Source organism: Chiloscyllium punctatum, chromosome 26 (genome assembly GCF_047496795.1).
Source record: "Chiloscyllium punctatum isolate Juve2018m chromosome 26, sChiPun1.3, whole genome shotgun sequence".
Lineage (NCBI taxonomy): Eukaryota > Metazoa > Chordata > Chondrichthyes > Orectolobiformes > Hemiscylliidae > Chiloscyllium > Chiloscyllium punctatum.
In genome coordinates, this window is record NC_092764.1 from 17,812,149 (window position 1) to 17,832,981 (window position 20,833).

The following is a 20,833-nucleotide window of genomic DNA, read 5'->3' on the forward strand; positions in this document are numbered from 1 at the left end:
AGCAGGAGAATCAATGTTTCGGGCATAAGCCTTTCGTTGAGGAGCCCTTGTAATGGGGAGTGTCAGAGTCTGGAGTGATCAGTAATGAGTGGCGTTGGAGTATGGAGTGGCCTGTAATGGGGAGTGTCAGAGTCTAGAGTGACCTGTAATGAGTGGCGTTGGAGTATGGAGTGGGCTGTAATGGGGAGTGTCAGAGTCTAGAGTGACCTGTAATGGGTAGTGTTGGAGTATGGAGTGGGCTGTAATGGGGAGTGTCAGAGTCTAGAGTGACCTGTAATGGGTGGTATTGGAGTATGGAGTGGGCTGTAATGGGGAGTGTCAGAGTCTAGAGTGACCTGTAATGGGTAGTCGAAAGTGGGATGCTGGAGATTAGAGTCAAGATTAGGCTGGTGCTGGATATGTACAGCAGGTCAGGAAGCATCCAAGGAGTAGGAAAATTGATGTTTCGTGCAAAAGCACTCCATCAGGAATGCCCAAAACATCAATTTTCCTGATCCTCGGATGCTGCCCATCCTGCGATGCTTTTCCCGCACCACTCTAATCTTGATTGTAATGGGGAGTGTTGGAGTATGGAGTGGGCTGTAATGGGGAGTGTTGGAGTATGGAGTGGGCTGTAATGGGGAGTGTTGGAGTATGGAGTGGGCTGTAATGGGGAGTGTTGGAGTATGGAGTGGGCTGTAATGGGGAGTGTTGGAGTATGGAGTGGGCTGTAATGGGGAGTGTTGGAGTATGGAGTGGGCTGTAATGGGGAGTGTTGGAGTATGGAGTGGGCTGTAATGGGGAGTGTTGGAGTATGGAGTGGGTTGTAATGGGGAGTGTTGGAGTATGGAGTGGGATGTAATGGGAAATTTGGAATATTGAATAAACTGTCATGGGGAGTATTGGGGTATTGTGGATTGTAATGGGGAGTATTCGAATATTGAGTGGTCGGTAATGGGGAGTGTTGAAGTATTGAGTGGTCGGTAATGGGGAGTGTTGAAGTATTGAGTGGTCGGTAATGGGGAGTGTTGAAGTATTGAGTAGTCTGTAATGGGGAGTGTTGGAATATTGAGTGCATTGTAATGGGGAGTGTTGGAATATTGAGTGGTCTGTAATGGGGTGTGTTGGAATATTGAGTGGTCGGTAATGGTGAGTTTTGGAATATTGAGTGCATTGTAATGGGGAGTGTTGAAGTATTGAGTGGACTGAAATGGGGTGTGTTGGAATATTGAGTGCACTGTAATGGGGAGTGTTGGAATATTGAGTGGTCTGTAATGGGGTGTGTTGGAATATTGAGTGGTCGGTAATGGGGAGTGTTGGATTATTGAGTGGTCGGTAATGGGGAGTGTTGGAATAATGAGTGGTCTGTAATGGGGAGTGTTGAAATATTGAGTGGGCTGTAATGGGGAATGTTAAAGTTTTCAGTGGGTTGTAATAAGGAGAGTTGGTGTACATAGTGAATCTAATAGCATAGTATTGTACTTTAGTTAGCTTACATTGGAGGGTTAAACTCTATGATGGGCCTGATGGCCGAGCAATGAAGCTCTGGATTTAACAGTGAAGCTACAGTGTACTGCATGAACTCTGTGTTGATTTGGCTGCTACGTGTGGCAGTGAGTTTAAATTCATCTCTGATAGGAACTTGCCAATCTCATTTTGATTCAAGTGTTCAATTTTCATTCACGTGTTCTACCTGCCTGCAGAAATTGAGCCACATTTTATACTGGCGCCCTTGGAGTAATCTCGTAGGGATAGGTGCTTACCTGTACTCAGCCTTCCATCTAGTGCTGTCTCACTAATGGAGACATGTCTCGGCCAGAACAGTTAGTTAGAACATCACAAGTGAAAGTTCCACCCTCTCCATGTGTTTCCACTAAGATTGTGGCAAGACTCAACTCAGCTGGAGTGTATGGAGTTAGTAACAGATTTGCATTAAACTTAGATGGCGGAGGAGGCGGTGTGAGGGAAGAGGGAGAAAGATCACAGAGGATGTATCTGGTTCCAACAGCGTCCTCAGGCTGTTTTCTCAGGGAAAGAATCCTGTTATTCTCCCAGGTTAGTAGGAAATTAGATTATGGTTTGGCATGAGCAGGGTTTGAATGCAAGAACACAGAATTCCCCCCAAGTTACTGTAGTTGGGGGATTAGTGACCTTCCACATGCGAAATTCCGCTGGCCACTTTTCAAAGAACAAAACAAATTCCTCTTGGTGTAGCTGAGCTGAAGGATCTGTCTTTTATCAGTGAGCAGGAAGGAACGCATTATTTGTTCCAGATACGAGTCACCAGGACAGCATGTCGGAAAGTTCTTGGGGAGAACTTTGTTCTGCTGGTTGTTTCAAAGTCAGTTAAGCTGTTGCTGCTGATTCCTGTCAGCTTCTGTCAAGTTGAAAAGAAGCAATAGACATTAAAAACTAATCTTTAATATTTGTCCTTCCATTGATTAATCAGTGATTTGAAAATGATACTTTTTTTCTGCTCTATGCAGTGTATGAATTTTAAAGCATTGTCATTTCTAAGGATCGAAGTTTTGGAATACAGTTTTTACATGATGTGCAGGCATATTTTTAGGAAAGTCCACCTTCTTCTCTCACCACCAGCATTGGCTGGTCCCCAAGGTTATTTTTACCACACAGCTGTAATTCCTTTTTCACTGGTTGTTGAATGAGCTTTGATCATGATAGTGCACTTGATATGGTGCTGCGCAAAAGGTTAATACACACGGTGTGATCACATGGCATAGATGTAATTTATTAGCTTGGTTAGAGGATTGGCTAAACCCAGAAAAAGCAGAGGGTCAAGATAAGTGGGTCTTTTTCTGATTGACAAGCTTAACTAGTGGGGTGCTACAGGATGAGTCCTCAGGTCTCCAACTCAGATCCAAGATAGCAGCAGATTAGGACGCTTCAGCCAGACCACGCCCGCTACGTCCCTTCTCGGAGAAGCCCTGAACTCCCAGCCTCAGTGTAGATCCAGTGTAGTGGTGTCTTGGCTGAGTGTGGCGGTCTTAGTCCAGGATGGCAGTCACTTGGCCCAGTGTGACGGTCTCTCGGCCTGATGTGGTGGTCTCTCGGCTCCACGTGGTGGTCTCTCGGCTCCACGTGGTGGTCTCTCGGCTCCACGTGGTACTCTCTCGGCTCCACGTGGTGCTCTCTCGGCTCCACGTGGTGCTCTCTCGGCTCCACGTGGTGCTCTCTCGGCTCCACGTGGTGCTCTCTCGGCTCCACGTGGTGCTCTCTCGGCTCCACGTGGTGCTCTCTCGGCTCCACGTGGTGCTCTCTCGGCTCCACGTGGTGCTCTCTCGGCTCCACGTGGTGCTCTCTCGGCTCCACGTGGTGCTCTCTCGGCTCCACGTGGTGCTCTCTCGGCTCCACGTGGTGCTCTCTCGGCTCCACGTGGTGCTCTCTCGGCTCCACGTGGTGCTCTCTCGGCTCCACGTGGTGCTCTCTCGGCTCCACGTGGTGCTCTCTCGGCTCCACGTGGTGCTCTCTCGGCTCCACGTGGTGCTCTCTCGGCTCCACGTGGTGCTCTCTCGGCTCCACGTGGTGCTCTCTCGGCTCCACGTGGTGCTCTCTCGGCTCCACGTGGTGCTCTCTCGGCTCCACGTGGTGCTCTCTCGGCTCCACGTGGTGCTCTCTCGGCTCCACGTGGTGCTCTCTCGGCTCCACGTGGTGCTCTCTCGGCTCCACGTGGTGCTCTCTCGGTTCGATATGGTGGTCTCTCAGCACAGTGTGGCAGTCTCTCAGCCCGGTGTGGTGGTCTCCTGGTCCAGTTTGGCACTCTCTTAGCCTAGTATGGCAGTCTGTCTGCCCAGTATGGTGGCCTCTCAACCCAGTGTGGCGGTCTCTCAGCCTGGCGCGAGGTCTCTTGACCCAGTGTGTTGGTCTCTTGGCCCGATGTGGTGATCTCTCAGCATGGTGTGGCAGTCTCTCTGTCCATTGTGGTGGTCTCTCGGCTCAATGTGGCGGTCTCTCAGTACGGTGTGGCAGTCTCTCGGCCCAGTGCGGGTGTTTCTTGGCCTGACATAGTGGTCTCTCAACCTGGCTTGGCGGTGTCTCGGCCCAGCATGGCCGTCTCTCAGCCCAGTGTGGTGATCTGTCAGCCTGGCATGGCCTCAGCATGGACTTCCAGCCTCGAGTTGATTCCAGAATGGTCTCCTAGCCTTGGGAGCCTCAAGGTGAAGCTCTGTATGGTCTGGAGTGAAAGCCTGGTGCAGGCTGGAGTCAAGGCCTGGTGCGGACTGGAGTCAAGGCCCAGTGCGGACTGGGGTCAAGGCCCAGTGCGGACTGGGGTCAAGGCCCGGTGCGGACTGGGGTCAAGACCCAGTGCGGACTGGGGTCAAGACCCAGTGCGGACTGGGGTCAAGGCCCAGTGCGGACTGGGGTCAAGGCCCAGTGCGGACTGGGGTCAAGGCCCAGTGCGGACTGGGGTCAAGGCCCAGTGCGGACTGGGGTCAAGGTCAGGTGTGGACTGGAGTCAAGACCCAGTGTGAACTGGAGTCAAGGCCCAGTGCGGACTGGGGTCAAGGCCCAGAGTGGACTCACGTCAAGTCCCGGTGTGGACTGGAGACAAGACTGGTGTGGACTGCAGTCAAGGCCCTGCGCAGACTGGAATCAAGGCTCGGTGCGGACTGGGGTCAAGACCCGGTGCGGACTGGGGTCAAGACCCGGTGCGGACTGGGGTCAAGGCCCAGTGCGGACTGGGGTCAAGGCCCGGTGCGGACTGGGGTCAAGGCCCGGTGCGGACTGGAGTCAAGGACCAGTGCGGACTGGAGTCAAGGACCAGTGCGGACTGGGGTCAAGGCCCAGTGTGGACTAGAGACAAGACCCAGTGTGGACTGGAGCAAGGCCCGGTGTGGACTGGAGCAAGGCCCGGTGTGGACTGGAGTGAAGGCCCAGTGCAGACTGGAGTGAAGGCCCAGTGCAGACTGGAGTGAAGGCCCGGTGCGGACTGGGGTCAATGACCAGTGCGGACTGGAGTCAAGGACCAGTGCGGACTGGGGTCAAGGCCCAGTGTGGACTAGAGACAAGACCCAGTGTGGACTGGAGCAAGGCCCGGTGTGGACTGGAGCAAGGCCCGGTGTGGACTGGAGCAAGGCCCGGTGTGGACTGGAGCAAGGCCCGGTGTGGACTGGAGTGAAGGCCCAGTGCAGACTGGAGTCAAGGCCCGGTGCGGACTGGAGTCAAGGCCCGGTGCGGACTGGGGTCAAGGCCCAGTGTGGACTAGAGACAAGGCCCGGTGTGGACTGGAGTGAAGGCCCAGTGCGAACTGGAGTGAAGGCCCAGTGCGAACTGGAGTGAAGGCCCAGTGCGAACTGGAGTGAAGGCCCAGTGCGAACTGGAGTGAAGGCCCAGTGCGAACTGGAGTGAAGGCCCAGTGCGGACTGGAGTCAAGGCCCGGTGCGGACTGGAGTCAAGGCCCGGTGCGGACTGGAGTCAAGGCCCGGTGCGGACTGGAGTCAAGGCCCGGTGCGGACTGGAGTCAAGGTCAGGTGCGGACTGGGGTCAAGGCCCGGTGTGGACTAGAGACAAGACCGGTGTGGACTGGAGTCAAGGCTCTGCACAGACTGGAGTCAAGGCCCGGTGCAGACTGGAGTCAAGACCCAGTGCGAACTGGAGTCAAGACCCAGTGCGGAGTGGAGTCAGGACCCAGTGCGGAGTGGAGTTAAGGCCCAGTGTAGACTGGAGTCAAGGCCCAGTGCGGAGTGGAATCAGGGCTCAGTGCGGAGTGGAGTTAAGGCCCTGTGCGGAGTGGGGTCAAGACCTGGTGTGGACTAGGGTCAAGGCCCTGCACAGACTGGAATCAAGGCTTGGTGTGGACTGGAGTCAAGGCCCAGTGTGGAGTGGAGTCAAGACCCGGTGTGGACTGGGGGGGGGGGGTCAAGGCCCAGTGCGGACTGGAGTCAAGGCCCAGTGCGGATTGGAGTCAAGGCCCTGCGCAGGCTGGAGTCAAGGCTCGGTGTAGACTGGAGTCAAGGCTCGGTGTGGACTGGAGTCAAGGCCCTGCGCAGACTGGAATCAAGGCTCGGTGCGGAGTGGAGTCAAGTCCCAGTGCAGAGTGGAGTCAAGACCCGGTGTGGACTGGGGTCAAGGCCCAGTGCGGATTGGAGTCAAGGCCCAGTGTGGACTGGAGTCAAGCCAGGAGTGGACTGGGGTCAAGGCCCGGTGTGGACTAGAGACAAGACCGGTGTGGACTGGAGTCAAGGCCCAGTGCGGACTGGAGTCAAGACCCAGTGTGAACTGGAGTCAAGGCCCAGTGCGGAGTGGAGTCAGAACCCAGTGCAGAGTGGAGTCAGAACCCAGTGCAGAGTGGAGTCAGAACCCAGTGCAGAGTGGAGTCAAGGCCCAGTGCGGAGTGGAGTCGAGGCCCAGTGCGGAGTGGAGTCGAGGCCCAGTGCGGAGTGGAGTCGAGGCCCAGCGCGGAGTGGAGTCGAGGCCCAGCGCGGACTGGAGTCGAGGCCCAGCGCGGACTGGAGTCGAGACCCAGCGCGGAGTGGAGTCGAGGCCCAGCGCGGAGTGGAGTCGAGGCCCAGCGCGGAGTGGAGTCGAGGCCCAGCGCGGAGTGGAGTCGAGGCCCAGCGCGGAGTGGAGTCGAGGCCCAGCGCGGAGTGGAGTCGAGGCCCAGCGCGGAGTGGAGTCGAGGCCCAGCGCGGAGTGGAGTCGAGGCCCAGCGCGGAGTGGAGTCGAGGCCCAGCGCGGAGTGGAGTCGAGGCCCAGCGCGGAGTGGAGTCGAGGCGCAGCGCGGAGTGGAGTCGAGGCCCAGCGCGGAGTGGAGTCGAGGCCCAGCGCGGAGTGGAGTCGAGGCCCAGCGCGGAGTGGAGTCGAGGCCCAGCGCGGAGTGGAGTCGAGGCCCAGCGCGGAGTGGAGTCGAGGCCCAGCGCGGAGTGGAGTCGAGGCCCAGCGCGGAGTGGAGTCGAGGCCCAGCGCGGAGTGGAGTCGAGGCCCAGCGCGGAGTGGAGTCGAGGCCCAGCGCGGAGTGGAGTCGAGGCCCAGCGCGGAGTGGAGTCGAGGCCCAGCGCGGAGTGGAGTCGAGGCCCAGCGCGGACTGGAGTCGAGGCCCAGCGCGGACTGGAGTCGAGGCCCAGCGCGGACTGGAGTCGAGGCCCTGCGCGGACTGGAGTCGAGGCCCTGCGCGGACTGGAGTCGAGGCCCTGCGCGGACTGGAGTCGAGGCCCTGCGCGGACTGGAGTCGAGGCCCTGCGCGGACTGGAGTCGAGGCCCTGCGCGGACTGGAGTCGAGGCCCTGCGCGGACTGGAGTCGAGGCCCTGCGCGGACTGGAGTCGAGGCCCTGCGCGGACTGGAGTCGAGGCCCAGTGCGGACTCGATTCAAGGCCCATTGTGATTTAGAGCCAAAGCACATTGCAGAGTGAATTCAAGATCCAGTGCAGAGTGGAGTCAAGGACCTGTGCAGACTGGAACCAAGGCCCGGTGTGGACTAGAACCAAGGCCCGGTGTGGACTAGAACCAAGGCCCGATGTGGACTAGAGTCAAGGCCCAGTGCAGAGTGGAGTCAAGGCCCGGTGTGGACTGAAATCAAGGCCCAGTGCAGACTGGAGTCAAGGCCCAGTGCGGACTGGAGTCAAGGCCCAGTGCAGACTGGAGGTTAGGTGTCAGTATGTACTGGGTTGGAAGGCTTGTTGTTCTGAACTTTTTATTCCTCTATTTTCTAAATTATTCCTACAGTCAGTGATGCTGGACTTCTTACTTCTTTATTTTCGTAATTTTTTTTCCTCATAACTTGTACTGAAGGTTGGTACCTTGTACCTAGGATGGCGCCATAAATGGCGACTTGTAAACTTATTGCCGTACTCACTTGAGTACGTGTGACAATAAAGCTAATTCAATTAATTCAATACAACCGTTTACAATTTATATCTTGGATGTGGGGACAGAAAGTGCTATAGCCATTTTTGCAGATGACATTAAAATAAGTGGAGAAGTAAGTTGCAATGAAGAAATAAGAACTTTACAACTAGATGTGGATAGATTACATGAATGGGCCAAAAATTGGCTGTTGAATTTGGATTGATAAAGTTAATGTAGAAAGGATGTGGGGCAATCTCGAATAAGCGGACATAGTTTCAGGATAAGGGCTAGAAGGTTTAAAACAGAGGTGAGGAGAAATTACATCTCTCAAAGAGTCATGACTCTATGGAATTCTTTACCCCAGAGTGTGATGTTTGTCAGGACACTGAGTAAACTTCAGGGGGACATTTTTAATTTATAGTGTGTTGAAGGATTATAGAGAGTGGGCAGGAAAGTGGAGTTGAGGCTGTGATGAGATCAGCCTGGATTGTATTGAATGAAGGAGCAGGCTTAAGAGGCTGACTTACCTACTCCTGAAGAAGGGCTTATGCCCGAAACGTCGATTCTCCTGCTCCTCGGATGCTGCCTGGCCTGCTGTGTTTTTCCAGCATCACATTTTTCAACTCTGGTCTCCAGCATCTGCAGTCCTCACTTTCTCCTTACCTACTCCTGCACCTGTTTCATATGTGCTTCTGATCATCAGTGAGCTGTTTGACTGAGTGAGCATCACTGCTGAGTACAGTCCTCTGCCTTCCTAACATCCCTGTACATCTTTATGGCCAACATGAGATCAGTACATCAGTCAGAAGCTGCTGACCGAACTGGTAGTTATTGCATTTTTGTCTATGTAGATCATTTTAACAATGCATGTGAAAGTTATGGAGACATTAAGGGTTTCAGGCAAGCCAGATTTTTCTTCCCCCCCACTCACAGCCTTCTGGCAATTCTGTTCTGGCTAGAGGAAGATGAACAACAGAGGATAGGACAAATACAGCGGCAAAGATAGGGCATTTGGATATAAGTAGGGGTGCTCCCAAGGGCCCTACCATCCTAGTAAAGTGGACTGGCCCAGGAGTGTACCCATTCCTGGCTGCAGCTGTTAGTTTTAAACATTAATGAGTCAAAATGTGCCAAGAATCAGTCACAAGATAAGCAATTGCTTATGGGGCTGAAATCTGTCAGGATTGTCCATATCATTGAGTGGTCACGGGTCATAAAATGATGAGACCTGCAAAAGGTAATCTTCACCACCCCCTCTCTGACTGTCAAAGACCAAATACCACTGCCAGTGATCCTGATTCTGGAAAATTAACCAGGACCTATCATAATGGTGGAGAATGTGTTGCTGGAAAAGTGCAGCAATTCAGGCAGCATCCGAGGAGTAGGAGAGTCGACGTTTCGGGCATCAGCATCCCTTTCCTGTTGAAGGACTTATTCCTGAAACGTCGATTCCCCTGCTCCTCGGATGCTGCCTGACCTGCTATGCTTGTCTAGCACCACACTCAACTCTGATCTCCAGCATCTGCAGTCGTCGCTTTCTCCTATTATAACGGTGGGCTGCTGAGGCTGCACTGATATTGTAGGTCAGACAAATGGCTGGGTTATTGCTCTCAGTGTATCAATAATGCCACCCTCTGTGGCAACATGGTGTCTGGTAGGAAATTGCTGGTCTTGGTCATTGGGAACAGAGACTAAGGGAAGTTATGCCAATAGTTTGTTTGTTTATTCATTTCTACTTGGGATCCTCGCGGGAGAATGTTTAGCCAATATAGTCCATTTCTTCAGAGAAAGGTTCTCCCATTGACTTCATTCCCCCCATTAGGCTTGACCATGGTTGGTGTGTCACCATCCAGTCTCTGGTGAAACCAATATGACATTCTGATGGCCATATGACATATGGGCGGCACGGTGTCACAGTGGTTAGCACTGCTGCCTCACAGCGCCAGAGACCCGGGTTCAATTCCCGCCTCAGGCGACTGACTGTGTGGAGTTTGCACATTCTCCCTGTGTCTGCGTGGGTTTCCTCCGGGTGCTCCAGTTTCCTCCCACAGTCCAAAGATGTGCAGGTCAGGTGAATTGGCCATGCTAAATTGCCCATTGTGTTAGGTAAGGGGTAGATGTAGGGATATGGGTGGGTTGCGCTTCGGCGGGTCGGTGTGGACTTGTTGGGCCGAAGGGCCTGTTTCCACGCTGTAAGTAATCTAATCTAATCTAATCTTCATCTTGAAGCGTCATGAATACTTGAGTTCAGCACTGATGTAGAAATTGATACTTGAGAAGACTTAGTTCCCACAAACTAATCCTAACCAGTCAATGCTGAGGCAGGTCATCATTACACCACCAATTACCAACTTCCATCCATATAACATCTTTAAAATGTTGCAGGGTAACTCAAAAACAATCCATGATACCAAACCACACAAGGAGGGACTATGTCATATGTCCAAAAGCCTCACTGAAGAAGTAGGTTTTAAGGTGTATCTTTAAGGAGAAAAGCAGGTAGAGAGGATGAGTGGGTTAGAGAGGGAATTCGAGAGTTTAGGGTCTTGGCAACTGAAAACATGGTGCCCAGTGATTTAGCAATTAAAATTTGGTTTGGTCAAGGAGCCAGAGTTAAAAGAGCTCCATTCATCTTGGCTTCCAGTGATTACAAACTAGACTTGAATGATTTGACTTCCTTGACTGAGGGTCTTACAGCTGTGGCTCTTAGCACCTTCTTAGTAGCAGGTTCAAATATCAATGTTTACAGTACTGATAATGTTAACACTCTGCTACAACATTCCAAAATAAATCCCACTACCCCATGCTCTCCCATTAGCCCTGTATTCTGCTCTACTCCAGAAGCACTGTCTACTTTGCCCTTAAAAGGAGTCTTGTCCGCAACCTCTGCAGCTCCCTTTGGTAAAATGTTCTGTGCTCCAGTGCCAATCTGCATAAAGAAATTCCTCTCGCTCTTTCCCCTTCATTCTCAGCAGAAGACACAAATTTGGCCGCTGTAATGAATTCCTGTTTACATATTTTTAATTCCAGGTCATTGGCTTGAAGAACATTGCCCGAAGAGATCTGAATTTGAATCTGCATCCCGAACCTGATGTCAATCTGGCTCCCTGGAGTCCAATTCTCCGATACGGAATAGCAGTATCTATGTGGCTGGCAGTCGGTTTAGCTCAAGTAAGACAGTTTCAGATGCTTCAGTTATTGTGCTGGGGGCCCTGACAATAATAAATGGATAGCAATTCCATCAGCGTCATGAAGTAAACCGACCAAGAGTTTAGGTTCCTTATCTTACCACAAACACATTTTTCCCTCATATGACTGTCATACTGCTGGCAGCTAAAGAGAAGCTTTCCATAAGGAATGATTTGTTTAAGCATAAATCTTTTTAAGAATTTGAACAGTTGGACACATGACAGAGGACTTTGTTTCAGTCAGGAGAAAGGAAACTGGGAAGATGAGAAGGCCTTACGTTTCAACAATGTCTCCTGCAATCTCCAGCCAAGCCACGCTCCTTCCGCTCAACAGATGCTGTTGTGACGGAGGCAAACCAGTAGTCAATTTGCACACAGAAAGATCCCATAAACAGCAAAATGGTGATATCTGGGTAACTGGAGAGCTGCACTCAGTGTCAGCCAAGTGCCCATAATAGGCCTTTCAGGTGGTTGCTTGTGGGCAGAAGGCCATCGCTGCTCAAGTTTGATGAAACATCACGAACCTCAAATGTTAATTCTCTGTTTCCTTTCCCTGCTGGCCTCCAGGTTACCAGCATCTGCAGAGTTTTGTGTTTTTCTTCATATGAATCTTGGTTAGGCATACACCAACCAAACTAAAATAGATTATCAATGTATCATGAGCCTGTCAGACCCAATCACTGGTTAATGATGTTGACTTTGTAAGAGAGACTTTCGCTTCGGACAGTATAGTCTAGTTTGCAACAAATTGGTGGGCTCTTGTGGTGCAATTGTACTGTCCCTATCTCTGCACTAGAAGAGCTGGGATCATAGAGTCATAGAGATGTACAGCACAGAAACAGAATCTTCAGTCCAACTCGTCCATTCCAACCAGATATGCAAACCAAGTATAGTTCCACCTGCCAGCACCTGGCCCATATCCCTCCAAACCCTTCCTATACATATACCCATCCAGATGCTTTTTAAATGTTGCAATTGTACTAGTCTCCATCACTTCCTCTGGCAGCTCATTCTATACACACACCACCGTCTGCGTGTGAAAAAGTTGCCCCTTGGGTCTCTTTTATACATTTCCCCTCTTACCCTAAACCTATGCCCTCTAGTACTGGACTCCCTGACCCCAGAGAAAAGATTGTCAGGAATAACCAATTCAATTACGGAATTTAAAAATCCCAAAACCTTTGTCATTATTTTAAATGCAACAGAGACATTTATACAACATTTGTTAGCTCCGCATAGGCGGGTCAGAAAGTGACTGGAATTTCTTGAGTAAAAGCAAAATTGCAGATGCTGGGAACTTCTGAAGAGTCACTGGACTCAAGAGATTAACTCTGTTTTCTCTCCACAGGTAATGCCAACCTGCTGAGTTTCTCCAGCAATTTTGGTTTTCTATTTCCAGTTCAGAGCTGAAGTCTGAGAGCTTTGTTGCAGATGTGAAGTTATTTTTGTAACCCAGGAGACTTGTTTTCTGTAAATTGTTCTCATGCTGTAAGAGGGTGATGTGGTGGCTCAGTGGTTAGCTCTGCTGCCTCACAGCGCCAGAAACTCAGGTTTGACTCCAGCCTTGGGCGAGTGTCTGTGTGGAGTTTGCATATTCTTCTTGTGTCTGTGTGGGTTTCCTCCCACAGTCCAACAATGTGCAGGCTAGGTGAATTGGCCATGCTGAATTACCTACAGTGTTCAGGCATGTGTCATATTAGTCAGGGGTAAATGTAGAGCAATAGGGGGAGGGTATTGGGTCTGGGTGGGATACTCTTTGGAGGGTTGGTTGGGCCTAATGGCCTGTTTACACACTGTAGGGGTTCCAAGTGCATTTGCCTCTGATAGGTGCTGACTATGTTTTGGGCACTTGCACTTGCATATTGGTGACAAGTAATGGGTTTGCTTGATTTCTGTGTTTATTCATTTCCATTTGGAAGGAAGATGCTTGGTGCTGGAGACGGGCAGGGCAGGCACCAGTTATCTGGCACAAATGCACCCACTTGCACCAATTGTCAGGGGGGGCATGGAGTTATAACAGAGCAGTCATAGAGTTATACAGCACAGAAGAGGCCCTTTGGCCCATCTAGTCTGTGCTGACCTGTCTTCACTAATGCTACTTTCCAGCACTAGGCCCCTAGCCTTGAATGTGACATTTCAAGTGCTTGTCCAAATACCATTTCAAGGTAGTGAGGTTTTTCACCTCAACTACCCTCCCAGGCACTGCATTCCAGATCCTCACCACCTTCTAGGTCAAAATAAATTTCCTTAAATCCCCTCTAAACCTCCTGTCTATTACTTTAAAATTATGCCTCCTTGTTATTGACCCTTCAGCTGAGGGGAACAGCTGCTTTCTATATGCCGTGTCCACGTTCCCCATAATCTTAAACACCTCAGTCAAGTCTCCCTTCAGCCTTCTCTGATCCAAACTGTCATCATGGCCAAATGCTCCATCCTGGGAAACATCCTGATGAATCTCCTTTGCATCCACTCCAGTACAATCACATGCTATAATGACCAGAACTTCACACTGTACTCCAGCTGTGGCCTAACCAAAGTTTTGTACAGTTGAGACAGCACGGTGGCTCAGTGGTTCGCACTGCTGCCTCACAGCGCCAGCAACCCAGGTTCAATTCCAGCCTTGGGCGACAGTCTGTGTGGAGTTTGCACATTCTCCCCATATCTGCATGAATTTCTTCTGGGTGCTCTGGTTTCCTCCCATAGTTCAAAGATATGTAGGTTAGGTGAATTGGCCATGCAAAATTGTCCATAGTGTTTTGAGATGCCTAGATTAGGCGCATTAGTTGGGGGATGGTGTTTTGGGTGGAATACTCTTCAGAGGGTCATTGTGGACTTGTTGGACCGAAGGGCCTGTTTCCGCACCGTAGGAATTCTAGGATAGCTCCAACATAACTTCCCTGTTCTTATTCTCCATGTGATGACTGATAAAAGCAAGTGTCGTATTTATCTTCCTGGTCCATTATCTTGTCCTACATCCCCCAGAGATCTATGGAGAAGCAACCCAAGATCTCTCTGTTTATCTAAGCTTCCTAGTGTCCTGCCATTCTTTGAGTGCTCCCTTGTCTTGTTAAACAGTCACTAGAAGACACCTGAGAGTAACCTGCGATAAACATCCCTTTGGTTTCTCCATCTCTCCTAAGGTCCTTGATCTTTGCATCTCTCCATCCACACAATGTGTCAGGTGAGGAAACGCAGGGGCAGGAGGGACACTTATACTGCACCCCGTTCCCAAACAAATCTTTGAGTACAGAACATGATCACTCTGGGCTAGTTAACCAGTTATTGACCCCTTATTGAAATGGTTTGGAACTGAGCAGACCATTCCACATTGACCAGAGATATTCCAATCTTTCACAGGTGCTCTTCTGCGTTGGATTCTGTGAACGATTTGTTGAAGATAAGATTCAGCAGTTTGTAGACTTGTGCTCTGTGAGCAACGTAAGTACCAGGCTTCTCGCTGGCTATTCCACAAAGTGGCCCAGTTATTACACAGTTACTGGGTGAAAACAAAATAAAGGAAATCTCTGCCCTGGCACAGTGGGACTGAGCCACACCATCTAAAAATTGCCTTTTGTCTTCACTGAGTTTGCCAGTGATCCAGTGTACTACGATTGAATTTATGTTTATCACTGGCATGGCCAACATTTGTTGCCCATCTGTAAGTGCCCTTGAATTGATTGACTCACTTGGGCGTTTTACAGGGTCGTTAAGAGTCAATCACGTTGCTGTTGTTGTGGAGTCCCATGTCGGCCAGACCAAGTAATGATGGCAGATTTTCTTCCTTAAAAGGGACATTAATGCGTAAGACAGAGATTCGCAACAAACAATTTATGGTCATGATAAATGAGACTAGCTTCTATTTCACATTTGTTAGTTGAATTTAAATCCCTCCTGGCTACTGTGATTTGAGGCCCTGGATGTGGGTTTGAGACTCAGTCTCAGGATTACTAGTCTAAGTGATATCCCCAATGTGCTGCTGCAATCTTCTTAGTATTGGATCCAGCCTCTTACTCCGAACTGAAGTGAGATTATAGAGTCTAACTCTGCACTGGGGAAGCAATGACTATTGAAGAGAGGAACTGGACTGTAGTCAGTACCAGAGGACTGCATCCGAACTAAACATGGACCTTCCAGACAACTACCAATGTCTGTGAATGTTCTACAGCCAATAAAGTGCTTTTGAAGAGTTGACTCTATTGTGATGTCATATATCCAGTAGCCAATATAAAGCCAAGCTGCGACAAACAGCAATGTGTTAATGACCAGCTCATCTACTCTTTTACGTTGATCTGATGGTAAGTATTGGTTAGGCGTCTGGAGATAATTTTCAGCTGTCATTTGAAACAGTGCAGTGGGATCTTTGACATCCACCCTGAGCGAGCAGATGGGGATTTGGGGTAATATTTCATCCAAAAGATGCCGCCTCCCATCATGCAGCACTCCCTCAGTACAGCCGCATAACGTCAACCTGGAAGTTTGTGCTGGAGCCTTAGGCTGGGCTAAATCCCAGAAGACTATAATTCAGAGAAAAGCATTCCTACTAACTGAACCACGATTGTGCAATAACCTCTGAAAAATCACCTCTAAGCTCATGCCACCAATGATGAATAACCAAGGAGCTACCGTGAAAGAGCAGTGATTAAAAGACCTAATTTTATTTTCTATCTCCGCTTAAATCACTTGCCAATATGGCATGTTCCTCACCTCATTTTGCATTTCCGTTTGACACCTCTCACAAACAGCTTGGTGTCAGATGGAAATGACCCAGTTGGTTGTCGCCTGTGATTTTTGTCAAATTTCACTGAAAGAAGTTGAATTTGGATTGGGAATACGAACATTGTTTTCTTTTATATCAAGTATAAATAATATTCTCCAATTAAATTCCATCCAGGTATCGGTCTTGGTCTTGCTGCACAGGTGCTATGGCTACTACATCCATGGACGGTCTGTACATGGACAAGCTGATATTGGTATGGAATCAATGTACCTCAATCTTAAGAAAGAAGAGGTAATCAGATTTTGTAATTGATTAATTTTAATTAATTGTAAGTTTCCATCAAATGAGAACATTAAAAAATTAGGAATTAAGATAAGATATAAACTGTCTTGTATTTCTTCCTCCATTTAATGAAATCGTGGTTTAATCTTTATCATAATTCCACTTTCCTGCCTTATTTCCATAACCCTTGAATTTCCTTTGACCCTATCCGTGTCAGACCTGTCAGAACCAGGGACCAGGCATCACTGGCTCGGCCAACATTTAATGTCCATCTCAGAGAGTCATTAACTACATTGAGATTTGATCATTGGTGGGTCTGGAGTCACATGTCGTCCAGACCAGGACTAAAGGACGTAAAAGAACCAGATGGGTTTTCCTGACAGTTGTTTCATGGTCATCATAAGTCTCTTAATTCCAGATTTTTTAAAAATTAAATTCAAATTCTACCATGGCAGGATTTGAACCTGTATTCCCAGAACATTACTTGGGTTAATAGTCTAGTGATAATACAACTGAACCATTGCAGCCCTCTGGGATAGAGAATTCCAAAAGGTTCACCATCTTCTAATGAAGAAATCTATCCTCATCTCCACTATTCAAAGACTATGATCCCTTTTTCCAGACTATTCACTAGGAAAGAGGGAGAAACGTTCCTGATTCTTCCTTTGCAGTTATTTGGATGCTTGGCTGCAGGGAGTACAGGAAAGTCAGTACTGGAGGAAATCTAAATCATGGACATTTATTCTTTTCCTTCACCTTCAAGGAAGAAAAGGTTCATATGTTCAAGAACATTACGTTCAAGGCTTTCTATAGGTATGTTAGGAATAAAAGAATGACTAGGGTAGGAATAGGTCCAATCAAGGATAGTAATGGGAAGTTGCGTGTGGAGGCTGAAGAGATTGGGGAGGCACTGAATGAATACTTTTCGTCAGTATTCACTCAGGAACAGGACATTGTTGTCGATATGAATACTGAGGCACGAATAAGTAGAATGCATGGCTTTGAGATATGTAGAGAAGAGGTGTTGGAAATTCTGGCAAGGGTGAAAATAGATAAGTCCCCTGGGCCTGATGGCATTTATCCTCGGATTCTCTGGGAAGCAAGGGAGGAGATTGCAGAGCCATTGGCCTTGATTTTTGTGTCCTCTTTGTCTACAGGAGTAGTGCCAGAGGACTGGAGGCTAGCAAACGTGGTTCCCTTGTTCAAGAAGGGGAGTAGGGATAATCCTAGTAACTATAGGCCAGTGAGTCTCACTTCTGTTGTGGGCAAAGTCTTAGAGAGAATTGTAAGAGATAGGATTTATGCACATCTGGATAAGAATAATGTGATCAAGGATAGTCAGCATGGTTTTGTGAAGGGCAGGTCGTGCCTCACAAACCTTATTGAATTCTTTGAGAAGGTGACTAAGGAGGTAGATGAGGGGAAAGCGGTAGATGTGGTATATATGGATTTTAGTAAGGCGTTTGATAAGGTCCCCAATGGTAGGCTACTGCAGAAAATACAGAGATATGGCATTGAGGGTGAGTTGGAGGTTTGGATTAGGAATTGGCTGGCTGGAAGAAGACAGAGGGTAGTAGTTGATGGCAAAGGTTCATCTTGGAGTGCCGTCACTAGTGGTGTTAGAACATAGAACATAGAACAATACAGCACAGAACAGGCCCTTCGGCCCACGATGTTGTGCCGAACTTCTAACCTGGATTAAGCACCCATCCATGTACCTATCCAAATGCCGCTTAAAGGTCGCCAATGATTCTGATTCTACCACTCCCACGGGCAGCGCATTCCATGCCCCCACCACTCTCTGGGTAAAGAACCCACCCCTGACATCTCCCCTATACCTTCCACCCTTCACCTTAAATTTATGTCCCCTTGTAACACTCTGTTGTACCCGGGGAAAAAGTTTCTGACTGTCTACTCTATCTATTCCTCTGATCATCTTATAAACCTCTAACAAGTCGCCCTTCATCCTTCGCCGTTCCAACGAGAAAAGGCCGAGAACTCTCAACCTATCCTTGTACGACCTACTCTCCATTCCAGGCAACATCCTGGTAAATCTTCTCTGCACCCTCTCCAAAGCTTCCACATCTTTCCTAAAGTGAGGCGACCAGAACTGCACACAGTACTCCAACTGTGGCCTAACCAAAGTCCTGTACAGCTGCAACACCACTTCACGACTCTTGAATTCAATCCCTCTGCTAATGAACGATAATACTCCATAGGCCTTCTTACAAACTCTATCCACCTGAGTGGCAACCTTCAAAGATCTATGTACATAGACCCCAAGATCCCTCTGTTCCTCCACCTGACTAAGAACCCTACCATTAACCCTGTATTCCGCATTCTTATTTGTTCTCCCAAAATGGACAACCTCACACTTGGCAGGGTTGAACTCCATCTGCCACTCCTCAGCCCAGCTCTGCATCATATCTAAGTCCCTCTGCAGCCGACAACAGCCCTCCTCACTGTCCACAACTCCACCTATCTTCGTATCATCTGCAAATTTACTGACCCACCCTTCGACTCCCTCATCTAAGTCATTAATAAAAATTACAAACAGCAGAGGACCCAGAACTGATCCCTGCGGAACTCCACTTGTAACTGGGCTCCAGGCTGAATATTTACCATCTACCACCACTCTCTGCCTTCGACCGGTTAGCCAGTTTTCTATCCAATTGGCCAAATTTCCCTCTATCCCATGCCTCCTGACTTTCTGCATAAGCCTACCATGGGGAACCTTATCAAATGCCTTACTAAAATCCATGTACACTACATCCACTGCTCTACACTCATCCACATGCTTGGTCAGCTCCTCGAAGAATTCAATAAGACTTGTAAGGCAAGACCTACCCTTCACAAATCCGTGCTGGCTGTCCCTAATCAAGCAGTGTCTTTCCAGATACTCATAAATCCTATCCCTCAGTACTCTTTCCATTACTTTGCCTACCACAGAAGTAAGACTAACTGGCCTGTAATTCCCGGTGTTATCCCTATTCCCTTTTTTGAACAGGGGCACAACATTCGCTACTCTCCAGTCCCTTGGTACCACCCCCGTTGCCAGTGAAGACGAGAAGATCATTGCCAACGGTACTGCAATTTCCTCTCTTGCTTCCCACATAATCCTAGGATATATCCCGTCAGGCCCGGGGGACTTGTCTATCCTCAAGTTGTTCAAAATGTCCAACACATCTTCCTTCCTAACAAGTATCTCTTCTAGCTCATCAGTCCGTTTCACACTCTCTTCTTCAACAATATGGTCCCTCTCGTTCGTAAATACTGAAGAGAAGTACTTGTTCAAGACCTCTCCTATCTCTTCCGACTCAATACACAGTCTCCCACTACTGTCCTTGATCGGACCTACCCTCGTTCTCGTCATTCTCAGGTTTCTCACATACGCATAGAATGCCTTGGGGTTATCCTTGATCCTATCCGCCAAGGATTTTTCATGCCCTCTCTTAGCTCTCCTAATCCCTTTCTTCAGGTCCCTTCTGGCTATCCTGTATCCCTCCACTGCTCTGTCTGAACCCTGTTTCCTCAACCTTATTTAAGCCTCCTTCTTCCTCTTTACTAGACATTCAACCTCCCTCGTCAACCAAGGCTCCCTCACACGACCATTTCTTTCCTGCCTGATCGGTACATACATATCAAGGACACGTCGTATCTACTCCTTGAAAAAGTTCCACATTTCCACCACATCCTTCCCTGACAGCCTATGCTCCCAACGTATGCTCCTCAAATCCTGTCTTACAGCATCGTAATTTCCCTTCCCCCAATTGTAAAATCTTCCTTGTTGTGCGCACCTATCTCTCTCCATAACCAAGGTGAAAGTCACAGAATTGTGGTCACCATCACCAAAATGTTCACCCACTAACAAGCCCACCACTTGTCCCAGTTCATTACCGAGTACCAAACCCAATATGGCCTCCCCTCTGGTTGGACACTCTACATACTGCGTTAGAAAAGCTTCCTGGACACACTGCACAAACACCGCCCCATCCAATCTACTTGATCTAAAGAGCTTCCAATCAATATTTGGGAAGTTGAAGTCGCCCATGACTACGACCCTGTGGCTTCTGCACCTTTCCAAAATCTGTTTCCCAATCTGTTTCTCCACATCTCTGCTGCTATTGGGGGGCCTATAATAAACACCCAACAAGGTGACTGCACCTTTCCTATTTCTGACTTCAGCCCATACTACCTCCAGAGGCAGATCCCCCTCAAACTTCCTTTCTGCAGCCGTTATACCATTTCTAATTAGCAATGCCACCCACCTTCCTTTTTTACCACCCTCCCTAATCTTACTGAAACATCTGTAACCAGGAACCTCCAATAGCCATTCCTGTCCCTCATCTATCCATGTTTACGTGATGGCCACAACATCGTAGTCCCAAGTACTGATCCATGCCTTAAGTTCACCCACCTTATTTCTGATACTCCTTGCGTTGAAGTATACACACTTGAGCCCATCTCTGTGTCCGCAAGTAGTCCCTGTCAGTGCTACCTTCTCCACAGCCTCCCTACAGTCTTGGGCATCCTGACACACAGCTAGCTTACTTGCTGGACTACAAATCCGGATCCCATCCCCCTGCCAAATTAGTTTAAACCCCCCCGAAGAGTGCTAGCAAACCTACCCCCCAGGATATTGGTGCCCTTCTGGTTCAGGTGCAACCCGTCCTGTTTATACAGGTCCCACCTTCCCCAGAATGCAGTCCAATTGTCCAAATATCTGAAGCCCTCCCTCCTACACCATCCTTGCAGCCACGTGTTCAACTGCACTCTCTCCCTATTCTTTGCCTCTCTGTCACGTGGCACCAGCAACAACCCAGAGATGACGACTCTGTCCTAGCTTTTAGCTTCCAGCCTAAC

General features: G+C 49.1%; 1 protein-coding gene across 3 annotated transcripts in view; it reads left to right on the forward strand.

Moving 5' to 3' along the window:
• The window catches only part of LOC140496302 (meckelin-like), a 169,864-nt gene that overhangs the window by 126,018 nt on the left and 23,013 nt on the right, over positions 1-20,833 (forward strand). For 2 of the 3 annotated variants that reach the window (XM_072595887.1, XM_072595885.1), the window contains exons 21-23: positions 10,814-10,954; positions 14,329-14,409; positions 15,863-15,979. In XM_072595887.1, the coding sequence (XP_072451988.1) occupies positions 10,814-10,954; positions 14,329-14,409; positions 15,863-15,979 (339 nt within the window). The remainder of the gene's footprint in view (positions 1-10,813; positions 10,955-14,328; positions 14,410-15,862; positions 15,980-20,833) is intronic. The other variant, XM_072595886.1, reaches the window with a different exon arrangement.